The sequence below is a fragment of the Mustelus asterias genome, chromosome 29 (assembly GCF_964213995.1).
Source record: "Mustelus asterias chromosome 29, sMusAst1.hap1.1, whole genome shotgun sequence".
NCBI classification, from domain to species: Eukaryota; Metazoa; Chordata; class Chondrichthyes; order Carcharhiniformes; family Triakidae; genus Mustelus; species Mustelus asterias.
Window position 1 is genome coordinate 8,029,555 of NC_135829.1, and position 21,701 is coordinate 8,051,255.

At 46.9% G+C, this 21,701-nt stretch overlaps 1 protein-coding gene across 1 annotated transcript in view; it reads right to left on the bottom strand.

Moving 5' to 3' along the window:
* The window catches only part of LOC144480506 (dual oxidase 2-like), a 97,204-nt gene that overhangs the window by 24,996 nt on the left and 50,507 nt on the right, over nt 1-21,701 (bottom strand). Inside the window, exons 19-28 of the mRNA XM_078200003.1 lie at nt 19,915-20,140; nt 16,710-16,803; nt 15,422-15,597; nt 13,922-13,988; nt 12,356-12,424; nt 9,132-9,310; nt 6,998-7,228; nt 5,181-5,280; nt 2,342-2,391; nt 1,225-1,352 (exon numbers count right to left, since the gene is read on the bottom strand). Of these exons, the coding sequence (XP_078056129.1) occupies nt 1,225-1,352; nt 2,342-2,391; nt 5,181-5,280; nt 6,998-7,228; nt 9,132-9,310; nt 12,356-12,424; nt 13,922-13,988; nt 15,422-15,597; nt 16,710-16,803; nt 19,915-20,140 (1,320 nt within the window). The remainder of the gene's footprint in view (nt 1-1,224; nt 1,353-2,341; nt 2,392-5,180; nt 5,281-6,997; nt 7,229-9,131; nt 9,311-12,355; nt 12,425-13,921; nt 13,989-15,421; nt 15,598-16,709; nt 16,804-19,914; nt 20,141-21,701) is intronic.

A 21,701-nucleotide genomic window follows, 5' to 3' on the forward strand; every position in this document is an offset into this window, starting at 1 on the left:
TTGCTTTCAGTTTTTGGCTGCTGGCTGCTGTTTTAGTTAGAAGGTGTGTAGACTCCTGGCTGAAGGAAGTGAGTGTGTGCCTCTCTCCCTGTTATTAGAAATTTAGTTATGTCGGAAGCAGTTTTCTTGCCTTCCTGGAGTGAAAAATTTGTCTGAGTGGTTGCTGGCTAAAGATCAGCAGTGGCTTTAGCTGTACCTCGAGGTCTGCTGGAAGTTACAAGGCAGGGAAGTCAGAGTTTCAATTCTATCCAGCAGATAAATTCACAGCAGGGATTGCTGAGTTACAAAATTGCATGAACATTCTTATTTTCTGCACTAAACCTGGGACGGGTGTATGTTTGTAAGGAGGATTGTTGTGTTGGAACAGTGCATTTAGTTGTGAAGGTTAATACAATATTTTCTTAAATCTTGTTTGTAATTGGTAAAAGTTATTGCTAATTTTCTTTCTATGTGTTAACTGTATTCTTAAATAATATTTGGTAAAAGCTTCCCGAGTGCGTCATTGGAATCATACTGGAGTAAAACATCTTGTGCTTACCCACGCCAAATTCAAAGTGCAAAGCTTATGGTCTAGGCGGACTTCATAAAACACCTTGGATTTTATGACCTGGATTATGACAGCACGCAAAACAATGAGTTTCACTGTATCTCGGTACACGTGACCATGTCAAATCAATGAAATGGTACAAAGATTAAACATTAAGTGAAAGTCTCGGGATCAATTTAAGACCACCTGGCTAACAGATGGTGGGTGAAACTAGAACTAGGGGGCATGGCCTCAAAATAAGGGGAAGCAGATTTAGGACTGAGTTGAGGGGGAGCTTCTTCACACAAAGGGTTGTGAATCTGTGGAATTCCCTGCCCAGTGAAGCAGTTGAGGCTACCTCATTGAATGTTTTTAAGGCAGGGATAGATACATTGTTGAACAGTAAAGGAATTAAGGTGAGCGGGCAGGTAAGTGGAGCTGAGTCCACGAAAAGATCAGCCATGATCTTATTGAATGGCGGAGCAGGCTCGAGGGGTCAGATGGCCTACTCCTAGTTCTTATGTAACAGCAGCTCATGAAATGTTGGCCCAAACCCTATCTTCTCAAGGTGAACTGATTGGACAATGACTGGTGGGGCACCCATGTGATGAGGCTGAATTTGAAGCAAATTATGATGCCGGGAAAAGGCAGAGTTATCTTTACGGACACAATAGGTGGTGAAGTATGAGCTTAATTACCAGAATGTACAGGATGACGTAGAGGTGGTGAGTCACCCAGAAGGCTCGGAAGCTCATTCGACGGAGCTGGCGAGAAGCAAAGACGTACATAATCGCCATGACGACAAGAAGTAGAAGTCCGCTCAACCCTAGAGTTGAAAACATTTAGCACAACATTAGTTCCTCCATCCATGCACCCTCAGTTCCTACACAATGTCTACCGATAATTACTTTCATCATCTAACCAATCTCTGGGTCATCCCTCTTATAAGGTGTAGCTTGCGTGGAATGGAGATGTCCCATCAATCAAGTGACACAGTGGCACAGTGGTCAGCACTACTGCCTCACGTGCCAGGGACCTGGGTTCGATTCCCGGCCTCGGGTCACTGTCTGTGCGGAGTTTGCACGCTCTCCCCGTGTCTGCGTGGGTTTCCTCCGGGTGCTCCGGTTTCCCCCCACAGTCCAAAGATGTGCAGGTTCGGTGGATTGGCCATGAGAAATTGCCCCTTCGTGTCCAAAGATGTGCAGGTTGGGTGGATTGGCCATGAGAAATTGCCCCTTCGTGTCCAAAGATGTGCAGGTTGGGTGGATTGGCCATGCTAAATTGCCCCTTCGTGTCCAAAGATGCGCAGGTTAGGTGGATTGGCCATGCTAAATTGTCCCTTAGTATCCAAAGATGCGCAGGTTAGATGGATTGGCCATGCGAAATTGCCCCTTAGTGTCCCAAGATATTTAGGTTAAGTGGGATTAGCCCTGGGTAATGTGTGGGGTTACGGGGCTAGGGAGGGGGAGAGGCCCTGGTTAAGATACTCTGTCAGAGAGTCGGTGCTGACACGATGGGCCGAGTGGCCTTTTCTGCACTGTAAGGATTCTCTTCTATGATCTATATCCAACATCTTACTCAAAGAGAGTTCAGAATATCTTAAAAGGAAGTAGAGAGGCAGAGCAGCTTAGGGAGGGAATTCTGGAGCTTCGAGCCTTGGGATCTAAAGGAATAAACCACCATTAATGTTTGGAGAATTCCAGGATGCGAGTGAGATTGTAAACTCTGCATTAATTGCACAACTTGAATGGTTCGAGCCATCTATACATTGGGCCTCATAAGGGCATCAACGGAATAATCTCCCTTCATGTTCACCTGGGATAGTTTCAAAAATCCACCAATAATATTTCCGAGGAAGTTCTGATCTATAAAACAAAAGGAGGGAAAAAAACGTCAATTTGAATCTGGGGCTTCGACATCCAACCTGAGAAATCAGAGGTACCAATCGCTCGGGATGTGCCTCTTGTGTAACGCATTGTCTCATAATCATCGCTTTCATACATTTCTGCAGAAGCCTTGGACTAATAAGACAGAGTGATTCAGCCTGAGAGGCTGAACAGAACCTTGGTTTAATGTTCCCTTCAGAAGACGGCACATCTGACAGTGCTGCATTCCTTCATTACAGGACTAAATTGGAAGTCCGCAACTTGGGACATGGAAATTGTCTAGACCCACTTGCCCAACTCCTTTTATCCCATGTTATTTCTGCACTTTTTAACCATGACAAGCTGAGGAAATATGTTGCAGTTTGATTAATAAATTGGGCCATGGCTTCCGATATTTAGGACGGCACGGTGGTTAGCACTGCTGCCTCACCACGGAGCGCCAGGGACCTGGATTCAATTCCAGCCTCGGGTCACTGTCTGTGTGGAGTTTGATGCGGAGTTGCCGGCGCTGGACTGGGGTGGGCACAGTAAGTAGTCTCACAACACTAGGTTAAAGTTCAACGGGTTTATTTGGTAGCACGAGCTTTTGGGGGCAGTGCTTACTGTGTGGAGTCTGCACGTTCTCCCTGTGTCTGCATGGGTTTCCTCCGGGTGCTGAGGTTTCCTCCCACAGTCCAAAGATATGCAGGTTAGGTGGGTTGGCTATGCTAACATGGGCGTCGCTGGCTTATTGTCCATTTATTGCCCATCCCTAGTTGCCTGAGGGCAGTTGAGAGTCAACCACATTGCTGTGGCACTGGAGTCACATGTAGGCCAGACCAGTAAGGACGGCAGATTTCCTTCCCTAAAGGACATTGGTGAACCAGATGGGTTTTTCCAACAGTCAACAATGGTTTCATGGTCATCAGTAGATTCTTAATTCCAGATATTTTTTATTGAATTCAAATTCCACCATTTGCCGTGGCGGGATTCGAACCCGGGTCCCCAGAACATTAGCTGAGTTTCTGGACCAATAGTCTAGCAATAATACCACTAGGCCATCCCAAATTGCCTCTTAGTTTTAGGGGAATTAGCAGGGTAAATACATGGGGTTATGGGAATAGGGCTTGGGTGCGATTGTCATCGGTGCAGACTCGATGGGCCGAATGGCCTCCTTCTACACTGTAGGGAGTCTATGATTCTAAGATTCTATGATTAGCTGATGAATCCATCCCAAAGATTATTGGGTGGGCTGGGAAAAGTATCGCTCTTGAAGTCTATATCCTCACTCTAGATAGTAGGTGAGTGGTTCCATTTCTGTTGGCAGTTTTGTGCCGATAGCTCCTGGAACTGGCACTGCTTGAAGTCCTACTTCCGAATCTAGCTCTGAAGGCTCACGCACAACTCCTGCACTTCATCCAGACTCAATCCAGTTCAGGGTGGCCTCATTTAGAAGAAAGGGGTGCAGAAGGACGTCTCATAACCTCAGCTGAAAGGGACCACGGTGGCATATGTGTGGCACAGTGGCACAGTGGTTAGCACTGCTGCCTCACAACGCCAAGGATCCGGGTTCGATTCCCGGCTTGGGTCACTGTTTGTGTGGAGTCTACACGTTCTCCCCGTGTCTGCGTGGGTCTCCTCCGAGTGCTCGGGTTTCCTCCCACAGTCCGAAAGACGTGCTGGTTACATGCATTGGTGCATGATAAATTCTTCCTCAGTGTACCCGAAAAGGTGCTGGAGTGTGGCGACGAGGGGATTTTCACAGTAATTTCATTGCAGTGTTAATGTAAGCCTACTTGTGACACGAATAAAACTTTTTAAACTTTAACTTTAGCAAGGCATTAAGATGCCTTGATGCGGAGACGGAGGTTTAACAGTGCTCTCTGAACAAGTAGGCACAGTAAGAAGTCTCACAACACCAGGTTAAAGTCCAACAAGTTTATTTGGAATCACGAGCTTTCGGAGCACTGCTCCTTCATCAGGTGAATGGAGAGATGGGTTTCACAGACAAGGCATCTGTAGACATGAAACATAACTGCAAGATAATGGTTGGAATGCGAGTCTTTACAGGTAATCAAGTCTTTACTGGCACAGACAGTGTCTATATATGCCATGTTTGTGAACTCATCTCTCCACTCATCTGATGAAGGAGCAGCGCTCCGAAAGCTCGTGATTCCAAATAAACCTATTGGTGTTGTGAGACTTCTTACTGTGCCCACCCCAGTCCAACGCCGGCATCTCCACATTAGAACAAGTGGGCACTAGTACATGTCTGGTCTAACAAGACATTACATAGCGAGAGTGAATGAATTGTAACCCAGTCTGGCTTGCGCTGCTGAAACCAGATTTTCCGCAATGATATTTTCAGCTGTCATACACAGTTCTTGGGGATCAGGTATGTTAATGTCTGTGAACAAGGAGAAGAATTTCCTTGTTAGTTCGAAAGACTTTGATTGAGAATGCCCCAGATTTAAGTGATGTGTATAGATCAGCGATACTGAACGAGTGGGTAGCATTGCCAATTGGGGCCATGTCAGCAAGAGGCCCTGGACTATAAGGCTCCCTTTAATCCAGCTTCCTACAATAGCGGGCTTTGTCCTCACATGGGTGACGCCCCCCCCCCATACTGTGCGTGCCGTCTCTCTCTTTAATCTGCTTGTCTCCCTCATTTGCTTGGCCAGTTCTAAATACTCGGCTATTCATCGAAATCCAGGTCAGCTGATCGCATGACCTCCGGGGGTCAAGGTGCACGCTGGCCTGGCAACAGGGAGAGGCAGTCTGTAACTCACCCATCATCGATGAAAACACTGGGGAACAGGCAGGCCAGGCTACTCAGGGAACTGACACAGAACGAGTAGATATTGACGCCATGTCCAGCACTGTGAAAAACTGAGGAAATGAACAAAAACGTGGCTGTTGTTACAGACAAGGTTCATGTGCGACATTCTCTCAATACAATGAATAACATACACTGCAATGCTAACTTTTTTATTCATTCGTGGAACATGAGTGTCATGGGAAAACCCATCTGGTTCACGGATGTCCCTTCAGGGAAAGAAATCTGCCATCCTTACCTGGCCTGGCCTACCTGCGACACCAGAGCAATGTGGTTGACTCTCAACACAGGCGTCGCTGGCTGGCCAGCATTTATTGCCCGAGGGCGTTTGAGAGTCAACCACATTGCTGTGGCTCTGGAGTCACATGTAGGCCAGACCAGGTAAAGACGGCAGATTTCCTTCCCTAAAGAACATTAGTGAACCAGATGGGTTTTTCCAACAATCGACAATGGTTCCCTGGTCATCAGTAGATTCTTAATTCCAGCTATTTTTAATTGAATTCAAATACCACCATCTGCCGTGGCGGGATTCGAACCCGGGTCCCCAGAACGTTATCTGAGTTTCTGGATTAATAGTCTCGCAGTAATACCACTAGTTGCCCATGTTCAGAGGGCAGTTGAGAGTCAACAGTTGTGGCTCTGGAGTCACATGTAGGCTAGACGAGGTAAGGATGGCAGATTTCCATCCTTTACAGACATTAGTGAGCCAGATGGGTTTATCCGACAATGGTTCCCTGGTCATCAGCAGATTAGTAATTCCAGATTTTTTTTTACTGAATTCAAATTCCACCATCTGCCGTGGCGGGATTCGAACCCGGGTCCCCAGAACATTAGCTGAGTTTCTGGATTAATAGTCTAGCGATAATACCACTAGGCCATCACCTCCCTGATATCATAGATCTCATAGAAACTTATAAAATTCTAACAGGATTAGACAGGGTAGATTCAGAAAGAATGTTCCCAATGGTGGGGGGAGTCCAGAACTAGGGGTCATAGTTTGAGGATAAGGGGTAAACCTTTTAGGACTGAGGTGAGGAGAAATTTCTTCACCCAGAGGGTGGTGAATGTATGGAATTTACTACCACCGAAAGTTGTTGAAGCCAAAACGTATGATTTCAAGAAGAAATTCGATATAGCTCTTGGGGCTAAAGGGATCAAGGGATATGGGGGGAAGGGGGGATCAGGATATTGAATTCGATGATCAGCCATGATCAAAATGAATGGGGGAGCAGGCTCGAAGGGCCGAATGGCCTCCTCCTGCTTCTAGTTTCCATGTTTCTATCCCTGTAACATATTTTCATGTTTTCTGCATAGCTGAGATAATTAAGTGCGGAATTTTACCAGCATGCCTGCCCCGATTCCGGGGGCGGGCAAGGCTTGGAGAACGGCATTCTCTGTTGGCCTCAGGTGGGATCGTACGAACCTCGGGCGGACATGCCGGTAAAATTCTGCCCTATGCGTCTTCACCATAGGTCTATCCCATTCCTCACCATCCTGACTTGGAAATATATCGGCCGTTCCTTCACTGGGTCAAAAACTTGGAACACCCTTCCAAACAGCATGGCGGGTGTACCTACACCACAGGGACTGCAGCGATTCGAGAAGGCAGCTCACCACCACCTTCTCGAGGGCGATTAGGGATGGGCAATAAATGCTGGCCTAGCCAGCGATGCCCACATCTGTCAAATGAATTTTTTAAAAATGCACAAAGAGCTTAGAATGAACCCTTGGTAAAAGCGTGAGGCGACAGCGCAATGAGAGTGAACTAACTTGCAAGGACGGCGGCCGACATTGCAACCCAACGATGGAAGTCCACCGCAGCGTCAAAGGGAATATAACGGTTGAGGAAAGTTTCCCGCAGGAAGGTGATGAGGTTACGACACATCGTGAGGAGGATGTAGGCATAAAAGAAGGAGATACTGGCCGCTGCTGCCCGGGATATGATAATGCCAACATACGTATTTTGTGGGATTCCGGTTTTCTCTGCTTCGAGGGCATAGTCTGGAGATAAAAAAAAGAGAAAAAACAAAACTCACAAAGTTGATGAAGGATACAGGCTCAATTTGAATAAAATCAGTGAATCCTATAGTGCAGAAGGAGGCCATTCGGCCCATCGAGTCTGCACCGACCACAATCCCACCCAAGCCCTATTCCCGCAACCCCACACATCCATCCTGCCAATTCCCCCTGACACTAGGGTCAATTTAGCATGGCCAATCAACCTAACCCGCACACCTTTCGGACTGTGGGAGGAAACCGGAGCACCCGGAGGAAACCCACGCAGACACTGGGAGAATGTGCAGACTCCACACAGGTAGTGACCCAAGCCGGGAATTAAACCCAGGTCCCTGGTGCTGTGAGGCAGCAGTGCTAACCACTGTGCCACCGTGTTGCAAGATGTGTACGTCAGGTGGATTGGCCATGTTAAATTGTCCCTTAGTGACCAAAGATGTGCAGGTTAGGTGGATTAGCCACGCTAAATTGTCCCTCAGTGTTCCAAGATATGTAGGTTAGATGGAACCTCTCAAGGGCAACTAGGGCTGGGCAACACCCACATCCCATAAAAAATGAAATTTAAAAAAAAATCCAATCCAATTGCACTAGGGAGCTATGTTCACTCAGCAATTCTTCTTTTTATTTGTTCATGGGATGTGGGCATCACTGGCCGGACCATTATTTGTTGCCCATCTACAATTGCCTTTAAACTGAGTGGCTTGCTTGGCCATTTCAGAGGGCAGTTAAGAGTCAACCACATTGCTGTGGCTCTGGAGTCACATGTAGGCCAGACCGGATAAAGACGGCAGATTTCCTTCCCTAAAGGGACATTAGTGAACCAGATGGGTTTTTACGACAATGGAGAATGGTTTCATGGTCATCAGTAGAATTTATGTTGAATTCAAATTTCACCATCTGCCGTAGTGAGATTTGAACCCAGGTCCATCAGACCATTACCCTGGCTCACTAGCCCAGTGACAATGCCTCTACGCCAATCACTCTGATTTGAACATCGCAACAGACTCCAAAGACAATCCACAACAAAACAACAGGCGATCACTAAAACAAGAACAGAGGATGCCGGCACTCCCTGTTCATGACTGGCGGAGATCAGCTATCTAAGCCTAATACAAGAACGAGAGAATATGGAGGTCAGAGGCGGGATTTTCCTAACCGTGCTCGCCCCGAAACCGGAAAATCCTGCCCGAAGTCAACGGACCTTCCCACGGAAAATCCCAGCCCTCGCCCGCTCCGATTCCCGTGTTGGGTGAAACAGGAAAATCTGCCCCCGGGAATCAAATATTACATTGAATTTTACTGCACCCACATGAGTTTGGCCCTGTTGGTCTATGCTGGTGTTAATACCTCTCAGAAGCCTCATAAGAACTAGGAGCAGGAGTAGGCCATCTGGCCCCTCGAGCCTGCTCCGCCATTCAATAAGATCATGGCTGATCTTTTTGTGGACTCAGCTCCACTTACCCGCCCGCTCACCATAACCCTTAATTCCTTTACTGTTCAAAAAATTATCTATCCTTGCCTTAAAAACATTCAATGAGGTAGCCTCAACTGCTTCACTGGGCAGGGAATTCCACAGATTCACAACCCTTTGGGTGAAGAAGTTCCTCCTCAACTCAGTCCTAAATCTGCTCCCCCTTATTTTGAGGCCATGCCCCCCTAGTTCTAGTTTCACCCGCCAGTGGAAACAACCTCCCCTGCTTCTATCTTACCTATTCCCTTCTCCCTCTCTTCTTTATGTAACTCCGTCAACCCCATGTAACCCTTTTCCCCTCACGTATTTATCTAGCTTCCCCTTTGATGCGTCTCCGCTATTCACCCCAACCAGTATATGGGGTAGCGAACCACAAGTCACCCTCACCAGACATGGGAAGGAGCCGCTCATGGTACTTACGGTAGGCCCGTTCTACAAACACGCCGGCTGATATCGCGTAGAAGATGAGGACACAAACGATGTGTCGTCGATAGTTCTCAATGAAGCGTTTGAACTGTTGAACTTTCTGGTGTACTTTGCTGCGGATATACTTCTCCCGTTTTGCTTCTGTGTAAGGTCTCGGGCGATGGTGTGGAGATCTACAGCGTTTGATGCATTTGATTATTAACACTTACTTATTGATTTACATTGCGTGTCTCCTCTTGGCACTGCACCCGACTGCCCAAATCCCCCCCTACTTTATCTTTTCCCTCCTCTCCTTCAACGCTCTGACTCAACTGAATATGGTGACATAGAATCGCTACAGTGCAGAAGGAGGCCCATCGAGTCTGCATTGCCTCTTATCCTGGCTTTTGATTTGATTTGATTTGATTTATTGTTGTCACATGTATTAACATACAGTGAAAAGTATTGTTTCTTGCGCGCTACGCAGACAAAGCATACCGTTCATAAAGAAGGAAAGGAGAGAGTGCAGAATGTAGTGTTACAGTCATAGCTAGGGCGTAGAGAAAGATCAACTTAATGCAAGGTAAGTCCATTCAAAAGTCTGATGGCAGCAGGGAAGAAGCTGTTCTTGAGTCGGTCGGTACGTGACCTCAGACTTTTGTATCTTTTTCCCGACGGAAGAAGGTGGGAGAGAGAATGTCTGGGGTGCGTGGGGTCCTTAATTATGCTGGCTGCTTTGTCGAGGGAAGTGTAGACAGAGTCAATGAATGGGAGGCTGGTTTGCGTGATGGATTGGGCTACATTCACGACCTTTTGTAGTTCCTGTGGTCTTGAGCAGAGCAGGAGCCCCAGACCAAGCTGTGATACAACCAGAAACGGGTACGATGATAGATAGATGGGTACCCGCCTTACCCGTAACCTCATGTATTTACTCCACTAATCCCCCTAACGGCCTCCACCCCCAGGCATGAATCAGCTTTTGCCCTGGTGCTTTTCAAGGTGGGCCCGAGTAGAGATGTTATAGAATCATAGGTGGGAATTTTACTGGCATACCCGCCCCGATTCCGAGGGTGGGCAAGGCTCGGTGAACGGCATTCTACGTTGCCTCGGGTGGGATCGTACGAACCTCAGGTGGACGTGCCAGTAAAATTCCACCCACAGAGTCATAGAGGTTTACAGCATGGAAACAGGCCCTTTGGCCCAACTTGTTCATGCCGCCCTTTTTTTTTAACCACTAAGCGAGTCCCAATTGCCTGCGTTTGGCCCCTATCCCTCTATACCCATCTTACCCATGTAACTGTTTAAATGCTTTTTAAAAGACAAAATTGTACCCGGCTCGACTACTACCTCTGGCAGCTCGTTCCAGACATTCACCACCCTCTGTGTGAAAAAATTGCCCCTCTGGACCCTTTTGGAGCTCTCCCCTCTCACTTTAAACCTATGCCCTCTAGTTTTAGACTCCCCAATCTTTGGAGGACTAGTGCAGACTCAATGGGCTGAATGGCCTCCTTCTGTACTGTAGGGATTCTATGAAGAGCTTGTCATATGAGGAACAGTTGAGGACCATGGGTCTGTACTCGTTGGAGTTTAGAAGGATGAAGGGGGGATCTTATTGAAACTTACAGGATACTGCGAGGCCTGGATAGAGTGGACGTGGAGAGGATGTTTCCACTAGTAGGAAAAAACTAGAACCAGAGGGCACAACCTCAGGCTAAAGGGATGATCCTTTGAAACAGAGATGAGGAGGAATTTCTTCAGCCAAAGAGTGATGAATCTGTGGAACTCTTTGCCGCAGAAGGCTGTGGAGGCCAAGTCATTCAGTGTCTTTAAGATAGAGATAGGTAGGTTCTTGATTAATAAGGGGATCAGGGGTTATGGGGAAAAGGCAGGAGAATGGGGATGAGAAAAATATCAGCCATGATTGAATGTCGGAGCAGACTCGATGGGCCGAGTGGCCTAATTCTGCTCCTATATCTTATGGTCTTATGTTTCTAAACAGTCATTTAGAAAAAAGCTTGAATTTTTAGGCGTGCCGTTCAAACATCAAACTCAATTGAAAAGTCAATCTTACAGTTGGAAAACAACGGAACTTGCTTCTCACTATCTCAGGAGATAGGTTGAGGAACAATGTACATATTGTCCAACAATCTCCAATTTCCTAATTGGACCTAAAGACACAAACTTGCTTTACTGGGTGGCCCTTAATTAGTTCTGGTATCTCCTTTTTAAAGGGTTTGCAAGATAAATCTGGCACAATGGGGCCAAATGTAAGTTTTGTGATTACTTCAATGCACTCTTCATTTTATTTTCTTGACTGTCAGAAATTTAAAAGTTTCCACAGTTTGCTATTCCAAAAAAAATGCTGCTTTCGAGTGAGTTCAGTGGTCACAGAGCCGGCTGGACCTCAATTGATTTCACCTAACTTTAACTGGAGAAGTTGATCATGAGGGACAGTGGCACAGTGGTTAGCATTGCTGCCTCACAGCGCCAGGGACCTGGGTTCGATTCCCGGCTTGGGTCACTGTCTGTGTGCGGAGTCTGCACGTTCTCCCCGTGTCTGCGTGGGTTTCCTCCGGGTGCTCCGGTTTCCTCCCACAGTCCGAAAGACGTGCTGGCTAGGGTGCACTAGCCGTGCTAAATTCTCCCTCAGTGTACCCGAACAGGGGCTGGAGTGTGGCGACGAGGGGATTTTTCACAGTAACTTCATTGCAGTGTTAATGTAAGCCTACTTGTGACTGATAAATAAACTTTAAGCAGTATACCTGGTCCCTGAAATTGGTCTCAATATGAAATGCAACTGAGGTTTAATCATTTGCTTCCTGCTAGTTTATCCGGTTGTGATAGCACGATCGATCATAGAATTCCTACAGTGCAGAAGGAGGCCATTCAGCCCATCAAGTCTGCACTGACAACAATTTCACCCAAGCCCCGTGCAACACCACATACTTACCCTGCTAATCCCCCTGATACCAAGAGGCAATTTAGCACGGCCAGTCAACCTAACCTACACATCTTTGGAGTGTGGTAGGAAACCGGATCACCCAGAGGAAACCCACGCAGGAAAATGTTTAAACTCCACACAGACAGTGACCCAAGCTGGGAATCGAACTCGGGTCCCTGGTGCTGTGAGGTAGCAGTGCTAACCATCTGAGTCTGTAACGCCAAAAACACTTCATTCCTGTTGCAAGTATACAACCGACGGCACACAAAACTAAACAGCACAGAACGTGAGGCCTTACTTCTTGTTCAGCCTGTCTCGGTGTCGGAACTCTTGTCCAATGTGTTCCACAGCCGATACCTGCATGTTCCTTTTGGATAAAGTGGAGTACAAGAACATTATTCACGAGGTTCAAGAGAATGGGTTTCATCCACAAGTGAAGGATCAGGGTGCCATCGCCATCCAGAGATGGGGGGCTTGTGTCGAAAATTCTAATCTGACGGGGAGAGGTGGGTGAGCCCCAAACTGAATTAGGAGGTTTAACTGTCCAAACACATTGCTGCTAATCTTCTAAAGTCTAAAGTTTTTTCTAATAGTTTATTTATCAGTGTCACAAAGCAGGCTTACATTAACACTGTAATCAAGTTATTGAGACAATCCCCTGGTCATAGAATCCTCATAATGCAGAAGGAGACCATTTGGCCCATCAAGTCTGCACTGATCACAATCCCACCCGGGCCCTATTCCCATAACACCACATATTTGCCCTGCTAATCCCCCCCGACACTAGGGTCAACTTAGCATGGCCAATCAACCTAACCCGCACACCTTTGTATTGTGGGAGGAAACCCACGCAGACACGGGGAGAATGCGCAATCTCCGCACAGACAGTGACCCAAGGCTGGAATTGAACCTGGGTCCCTGGCGCAGTGAGGCAGCAGTGCTAACCACTGTGCCGCCCCAGTAGTCACTACACTCCGGCGCCTGTTCGGGTACACTGAGGGAGAATTTAGCACGGCCGATGCACCCTAACCAGCTTGACGTTCGGACTGTGGGAGGAAACTGGAGCATCCGGTGGAAACCCACGCAGACACGGGGAGAATGTGCAAACTCCATACAGTCACCCAAACCGGGAATCAAACCCGGGTCCCTGGCGCTGCGAGGCAGCAGTGCTAACCACTGTGCCACAGTGCCACCCCCTTCATAACAAATGAAGAAGAAAACCTGAAAAAGAGAGAGATGCGTCTGCAATTCAGGCAAAGAAGAGGCCATTTTAGCCTTTGTAATCTGGCCACACTGCACATGTCTGGCAGGGAATGTTTGTTAAAGGTATTGAGTGATCAAATTTGAATGAAGGCCCAAGCCATCCCCAGCAATAATCACGGTGGCACAGTGGTTAGCACTGCTGCCTCACAGCACCATGGACCTGGGTTCGATTCCCGGCTTGGGTCACTGTCTATGTGGAGTCTGCACCTTCTCCCCGTGTCTGCACGGGTTTCCTTCAGGTGCTCCAGTTTCCTCCCACAGTCTGAAAGACGTGCTGGTTCGGGTGCATTGGCCGTGCTACATTCTCCCCTGAACAGGTGCCGGAGTGTGGCGACGAGGGGATTTTCACAGTCACTTAATTGCAGTGTTAATGTGAGCCTTACTTGTGACACCAATAAATGAACTTGCACTTAAACTCATGCTGATCTCAAAAATATTACCCTTCAGATAATTGAATATTTGATTGCCGATGGTGGTTGGAGATGAATTTTCCAGCGTATTATTCCACAATGAACCCTGGAATAACTCTCTGTTTTTCCTGCCTCTCCAATGGCTGTGGGAAATGAAGCGACAAAATAGTAAATTTGATATATTTACTTACTTGTATGGGTTTGCTTTGAGGAAAGAGACTCTGTGGTACTTGTTTGATTTATCTCGAATATCCAAACCTGAGAGAGCGAGAGACAATGTTAAAGTTTCTTTATTCGTCACAAGTAGGCATACACCTGTGGTAACTTAGACTTGGGCATGGCCAAAGCAGTTGAGTGGGAACTTTGGTAACAAGGGTGGCATTTTTTGGCCTTCATTCTATGATGATATCATAGACAACAACTGCCATTGATTTAAAACTTCCAACACTGTAAAAACTTTCCGAGGTTCTCCATTGGAATAATATAATCGGACAAAAGGCAACACTGAACCACAAGAAGGGCATTTAGGAATTGCTTCATCAAAGAAGTAGGTTTTGTGTACTGACCAAAAGGGAGAGGGAGTTGGAGACGTGGAGAGATTGTAGGAGAGAATTCCAGAATTTAGGATGAAGGCAAACTACTGTAAATGAAACAAAAACAGAAAGAACGGGAAAATCTCAGCAGGGTCTGACAGCATCTGTGGAGAGAGAATTTAGGAGAAACTCTTTAAGAATATAAGAACTGGCCCCATCTGGCCCCTCGAGCCTGCTCCACCATTCAATAAGATCATGGCTGATCTTTTCGTGGACTCAGCTCCACTTACCCGCCCACTCACCATAACCCTTAATTCCTTTACTGTTCAAAAATCTATCTATCCTTGCCTTAAAAACATTCAATGAGGTAGCCTCAACTGCTTCACTGGGTGATGCGCGATTAATTCACTCGGGAGGCTGGATCGTACCCGGGAAATAAAGGCTTTTATTAGTAACAAGAATGGAGCATACTGCTTAACAATACAATCCCAGACTAAAGGGTCACTAGGCAGTGCAGTGACCTTTATACTCCTATAGGTAGGCGGAGCCAACCGGAGTGTACCACAGAACAATACCAACAGGTGGAACACCCCAACCCTAACCCCAACAGTAACAAGAGTAACATATGTACAAGTACCCATAGTGTTAACCATCTATGGTTCAGTACCCATAGTGGTTCACCACACTGGGCAGGGAATTCCACAGATTCACAACCCTTTGGGTGAAGAAGTTCCTCCTCAACTCAGTCCTAAATCTGCTGAAGGGTCACCCTTATGTGAAACGTTGGCTCTGTTCTCTCTCCACAGACCTGCTGAGATTTTCCAGCATTTTCTGTGTTTGTTCCAGAGCTTAGGGCAGCTGATGACTGGGTCGCCAATGGAAGTCATGGTTTGCACAGGAGGTCAGAATGATTTCTTTCGATTGCTAATCTCGCTGCCTCACACATGAGCAGTGTCTAAGGCGGCAAGTGGGCAATTTGACCCAAAGTCCGCCGCGGAAGAGTCCAGCCAAACAAACATTCATCCACCCGCTTGGAGGCGCCAGGACTGATGTTTTGTCAATCCTCCCCATGACGGAAGATTGAGATCAGGAACTCAGAAGCTTAACACTGCTCGGTTGCTCATCTATCTCCTACTCCCTTCAAAAGGAGTCACTCACCTTTCACATTGAGCTTAGCAAACTCCAACTCATCGCCGTGATCCCGGAACAAATAATGGAAATCCTCCCAGGTTAAATCTTCCTTGTCCTGGAATCCCGCCTCTTTGAAGAGTGACTCCATGACCTCTTCGGCCTGCGCTTTTGATAAGCAGTTATTGGAGATCTCAATGAAGGACCTATAGCAACAGAATGTGAATGGTGCCTGTGTTAACTCGAGCAAAACCTAATCAGATTGAGTGAAACAGAACACCAGTCGCAAAATTAAAATGTAAATTATAGTACCCCTACAGTGCAGAAGGAGGCTGTTTGGCCATTCGACTCTGCACTGACTCTCCAACCAAGCATCTTACCCAGTCCCACAGCCTCCTATCCCCATAACTCCACGTATTTCCCCCCCCCGCCCCCCCCCAATCCCCCTAACTCACACATCTTTGGACACTAAAGGGCAATCTAGCATGGCCAATCCACCTAACCTGCACATCTTGGGATACTAAGGGGCAATTTAGCATGGCCAATCCACCTAACCTGCACATCTTGGGACACTAAGGGGCAATTTAGTATGGCCAATCTACCCAACCTACACATCATGGGACACTAAAGGGCAATCTAGCATGGCCAATCCACCTAATCTGCACATTTTAGGACACTAAGGGGCAATTTAGCATGGCCAATCCACCTAACCTACACATCTTGGGACAATAAATGGCAATTTAGCATGGCCAATTAGAACATAGAACATAGAACAGTACAGCACAGAACAGGCCCTTCGGCCCACGATGTTGTGCCGAGCTTTATCTGAAACCAAGATCAAGCTATCCCACTCCCTATCATCCTGGTGTGCTCCATGTGCCTATCCAATAACCGCTTAAATTCACCTAACTTACACATCTTTGGACACTAAGGGGCAATTTAGCATGGCCAATCCACCTAACCTGCACATCTTTGGAGTTGGGGAGGAAACCGGAACACCCGGAGGAAACCCACGCAGACACGGGGAGAACGTGCAGACTCCACGCAGACAGTGACCCGAGGCCGGGAATCGATCCCAGGTCCCTGGCGCTGTGAGGGGCAGCAGTGCTGACCACTGTGACACCGTGCAGCCCATAAGTTGAAGGATGCTTTGGCTGCCATTTTCTCTGGAGGCAAAGGGACGAGAACATTTGTGAGCCTTACGCTTCTCCCTTGAACCTTTAAAAATGATATTCAGTCATTGTTTGTGTGAGATTTAGAACGATCCACTTTTCCCAGCTGAGGTGACCTTCAGCTTGTGTGAAAAATGTCCATTTACCGTAAGAGTATGGAGAATTCCTCCTTTGACAGGAAGCCATTTCCATCCACATCGTACATCTGGAACATGAGCTTTGACTTCTCTTCGGGTGTCCCTACGAACAACATTGTCATTAGTTAAAATAAAAGCAAATTACTGCGGATACTGGAATCTGAAAACTAAAGAGAAAATGCTGGAAAATCTCAGCAGGTCTGGCAGCATCTGTAAGGAGAGAATAATTATCTCCCACTTTCTATGCCTTTTAGCTTTCACAAAGTCATCTGGACTCGAAACGTCAGCTCTTTTTCCTCTCCTTACAGATGCTGCCAGACCTGCTGAGATTTTCCAGCATTTTCTCCATTATAATTAGCTATTTTTACGAAACCTTAGTAAGGAACAACAGTGACAACTATGTCACCTTCTGGAGCATATTTAATATAGCTTCAGTTTTTTTATTCCTGTCACAAGTAGGCTTGCATTAACACGGCAATGAAGTTACTGTGAAAATCCCCCAGTCGCCACACTCTGGTGCCTGTTCGGGTACACTGAGGGAGAATTTAGCACAGCCAATGCACCCTAACCAGCACATCTTTTGGATTGTGGGAAGAAACCGGAGGAAACCCACGCAGACACGGGGAGAACGTGCAGACTCCACACAGACAGTGACCTAAGCCGAGAATCGAACCCGGGTCCTTGACGCTGTGAGGCAGTAGTGCTAACCACTGTGCCACCGTGCCGCGCCGTACCTGTTTGATTACAGGAATGTTATCAAAATAAATTTGACACTGAGCAGAAGCAGAATATTTGGACAGAATCCTCTGTAGAACCATAGAATCCCTACGTTGCAGAAGGGGGCCATTCAGCCCATTCAGCCAACACCAACTCTCTGAAAGAACATCTTACCCAGCCCATCCCACACCCTATCCTCATTATCCCGTGTACTTATCATGTCTAATCCATCTAACCTGCACATCTTTGGACACTAAGGGGCAATTTAGCATGGCCAATCCACCGAACCTGCACATCTTTGGACACTAAGGGGCAATTTAGCATGGCCAATCCGCCTAACCTACACATCTTTGGACACTAAGGGGCAATTTAGCATGGCCAATCCACCTAACCTGCACATCTTTGGACACTAAGGGGCAATTTAGCACGGCCAATCCACCTAACCCGCACATCTTTGGAGACAAAGGGGCAATTTAGCATGGCCAATCCACCTAACCCGCCCATCTTTGGACACAAAGGGGCAATTTAGCATGGCCAATCCACCTAACCTGCACATCTTTGGACTGTGGGAGGAAACCTGCGCAGACACGGTGGGAACATGCAAACTCCACATAGGCAGTCACCCGAGGCCGGAATCGAACCCACGTCCCTGGTGATGTGAGGCAGCAGTGCTAACCACTGTGCCACCGTGCCACCCAGGTTATCGCAGTGCTTAATTATCCACAAGTTAATTTTTAATTAAGCAAAGTAAAGGGGATTGCATTAGGAACCGTATTCAGGTTGCTATGTGATTGTATTCTCTTGTGGGTGGGATTTTCCAGTCACACCTGCCCCGAGACCCGAGATTCCCACCTGAGGTCAATGGGCCTTTAAACGGTCCATCAAATTGTCCGTCCCGCCCATGCGGAATCCTGCGGAAAATTTAACCCTATGAATTTAAAAACACATGGAGGCATAGGGTGGGCTTGGGCATGCTAAATTGCCCCTTAGTTTCAGGGGGATTTATAGGGTAAATTAACGGCCTGGGTGGCATTGTTGTCAGTACAGGCTCGATGGGCCGAATGGCCTCCTGCACTGTAGGCATCCTATTCTATTCTACATTACAAAGCCTTCAATCATGGACATCCCCCAACCCAAGGTATCGGTATTGCCTTCCTAATTTTATGTAAACCAAACATCCAGAACCCTCAATCTTCTTTGACAACAGATATTGCTTTCACTGGAAAGTCAAAGACTGAGGGGAGACCTGATAGAGGTCTACAAAATTATGAGAGGCATAGACAGGGTGGATAGTCAGAGGCTTTTTCCCAGGCTGCAAGTGTCAATTACAAAGGGGGCACAGGTTCAAGGTGAGAGGGAGAAAGTTGATGGGAGATGTGCGGGGTAAGTTTTTCACGCAGAGAGTGGTGGGTGCCTGGAACGTGCTGCCAGAGGCAGTGATGGAAGCAGACACATCAGCAACATTTAAGAGGCATCTGGATGGGTACATTTCTTTTCCGAGGAAGGATGTTTTTCCTCTCGAGGGACTGCAGCGAAGGTTTACCAGGCTGATTCCAGGGATGGCAGGACTGATGTATGAGGAGAGATTGACTGGGTTAGGATTGTTTTCACTGGAGTTCAGATGAATGAGGGGGGATCTCATAGAAACTTATAAAATTCTAACAGGTCTAGACAGGGTAGATGCAGGGAGGATGTTCCCAATGGTGGGGGAGTCCAGAACCAGGGGTCACAGTCTGAGGATTCGGGGTGGACCATTTAGGACAGAGGTGGGGAGACATTTCTTCACCCAAAGAGTGGTGAGCCATTGGAATTCATTACCACAGGAAGTAGTTGAACATTGAATGTATTCAAGAGGCGGCTGGATACAGAACATGGGGCGAACGGGATCAAAGGTTATGGGGAGAAAGCAGGATTAGGCTATTGAGTTGGATGATCAGCCATGATGGTGATGAATGGCGGAGCAGGCTCGAAGGGCCGAATGGCCTCCTCCTGCTCCTATCTTCTATGTTTCTATGTTTTCATGAATAGGGAGGGAACAGAGACATACGGATCGGGTAAGGACAGAAGATTTTTTTTAGTTTAGTTAGGGCATAGGGGGATTAACAGGGTAAATGAGTGGAGTTACGGGAATAGGGCCTGGGTGGGATTGTTGTCGATGCAGACTCGATGGGCCGAATGGCCTCCTTCTGCACTGTAGGGATTCTATGATCGGCACAGGAGGATCGGGGTCCTGTTCCCTGTGCTGTACTTTTCTTTGTTCTTTTATTTTTGTCTAATTCTTAATTAACAACTATCAACTGATTCCAAATTAATTACTTTATTTGGCAATCTTTCGACATCTGATGCAAAGAATAGCGCGGCAAAACAGTAATTATTTAGCAACCTGGGCAAATTCATTAATTCTAGAATATAATAGATGACATATTCATCCAGAAACAGTTTGACACAAATTTCATTGCAGCAACTCTCCGCGAGATGTAATAATTCATGCGTTCACCTTTCATGAATATGATCAAAATATCAAGGAACTCTCGGAAGGACAAGTAACCATTCCCGTCTTTGTCCGCCAGTGAAAACATCTGCTCCACAAACAAGGAATCGTACTTCAATCCCAAAGCATCAGCAAGCTCCACACGAGTCAGCTCACAGTTCAGAGATTCCCTGGTCTTCCTTGACATCTCCGTGTCAAAATCCCCGGCGTCTGATCTGTCAATTTCCAGAACCTGGGAGTAGATTCACAGGGAAAAAACAATGGCCTTGCGTTCAGACAGAACCTTTCGTGAGCTCAGGATATTACAAAATGCTTTACAGCTAACAAGTGCTGGCCACTATTACAGTGTAGGATATGCGTGTGTTGTATTGTGGCACTTCTGACATCGGCAAGAGATTTCAGAAGATAAACTATGTACAGGAGCTTGTAGCCCTAGGCTGCCCAGGAGAAGCTTCCCTAGCTTACTTGCTCCAGTCCTTACATGTTTACTACATGGCTTCCAGATGCATTCTGCCTGAGAGAGGGCTCCACCCTCTGGGACGATCACTCGCTCTCTGTTTCCACTCGTCCCTCAAGCCAGGTGACACTCTTCCGCTGTGATTTGAGTTGATTTATTATTGTCACATAGAACAAAGGACAGTACAGCACAGGAACAGGCCCTTCGGCCCTCCAAGCCCGTGCCAATCACGTTTACCTATCTAAACCAACCGCTTATATCCCTCTATTCCCCGTTTGTTCATAGTGGTAGCCACTATTACAGTGTAGGATATGTGTGTGTTGTATATGTTTGTTCATGCGCCTATCAAGGTAAGTCTTAACTGTGGCTAACGTAATTGCCTCACTTGGCAGTGCATTCCAGGTCCCCACCACCCTCTGTGTAAAAAATCTGCCCCGCACATCTCCACTAAACCTTTCCCTTCTTTATCTTGAACTTGTGCCCCCTTGGTCATTTCAGCCTTGGGAAAAAGCTTCCAACTGTTCACCCTATCTATACCCTTCATAATTTTATAAACTTCTATCAGGTCGCCCCTCAGCCGCCCGTCTTTCCAGGGTGAACAATCCCAATTTATTCAATCTCTCCTCGTAGCAAATACCCTCCATACCAGGCAACATCCCGGTAAACCATTTCTGCACTCTCTCCAAAGCCTCCACGTCCTTCTGGTGTATTAGTTCACATGTATTAGCATACAGTGAAAAGTATTGTTTTTTACACGCTATGCAGACAAAGCATACCGTTCATAGAGAAGGAAATGAGAGAGTGCAGAATGTAGTGTTACAGTCATAGCTAGGGTGTAGAGAAAGATCAACTTAGTGTGAGGTAGGTCCATTCAAAAGTCTGATGGCAGCAGGGAAGAAGCTGTTCTTGAGTCGGTTGATACGTGACCTCAGACTTTTGTATCTTTTTCCCGACAGAAGAAGGTGGAAGAGAGAATGTCCGGGGTGCGTCGGGCTCTTAATTATGCTGGCTGCTTTGCCGAGGCAACAGGAAGTGTAGACAGAGTCAATGGATGGGAGGCTGGTTTGCGTGATGGATTGGGCTACATTCACGATCTTTTGTGGTTTCTTGCAGTCTTGGGCAGAGCAGGAGCCCATACCAAGCTGTGATACAACCAGAAAGAATGCTTTCTATGGTGCATCTGTAAAAGTTGGTGAGAGTCGTAGCTGACATGCCAACTTTCCTTAGTCTTCTGAGAAAATAGAGACATTGTACTGTTCCACCTTAAAGAGACAGACCCCACAATCAAAACGATGTGGTAACCAATTTGTGCACACTTTGGAAAGGATGGGAAGGC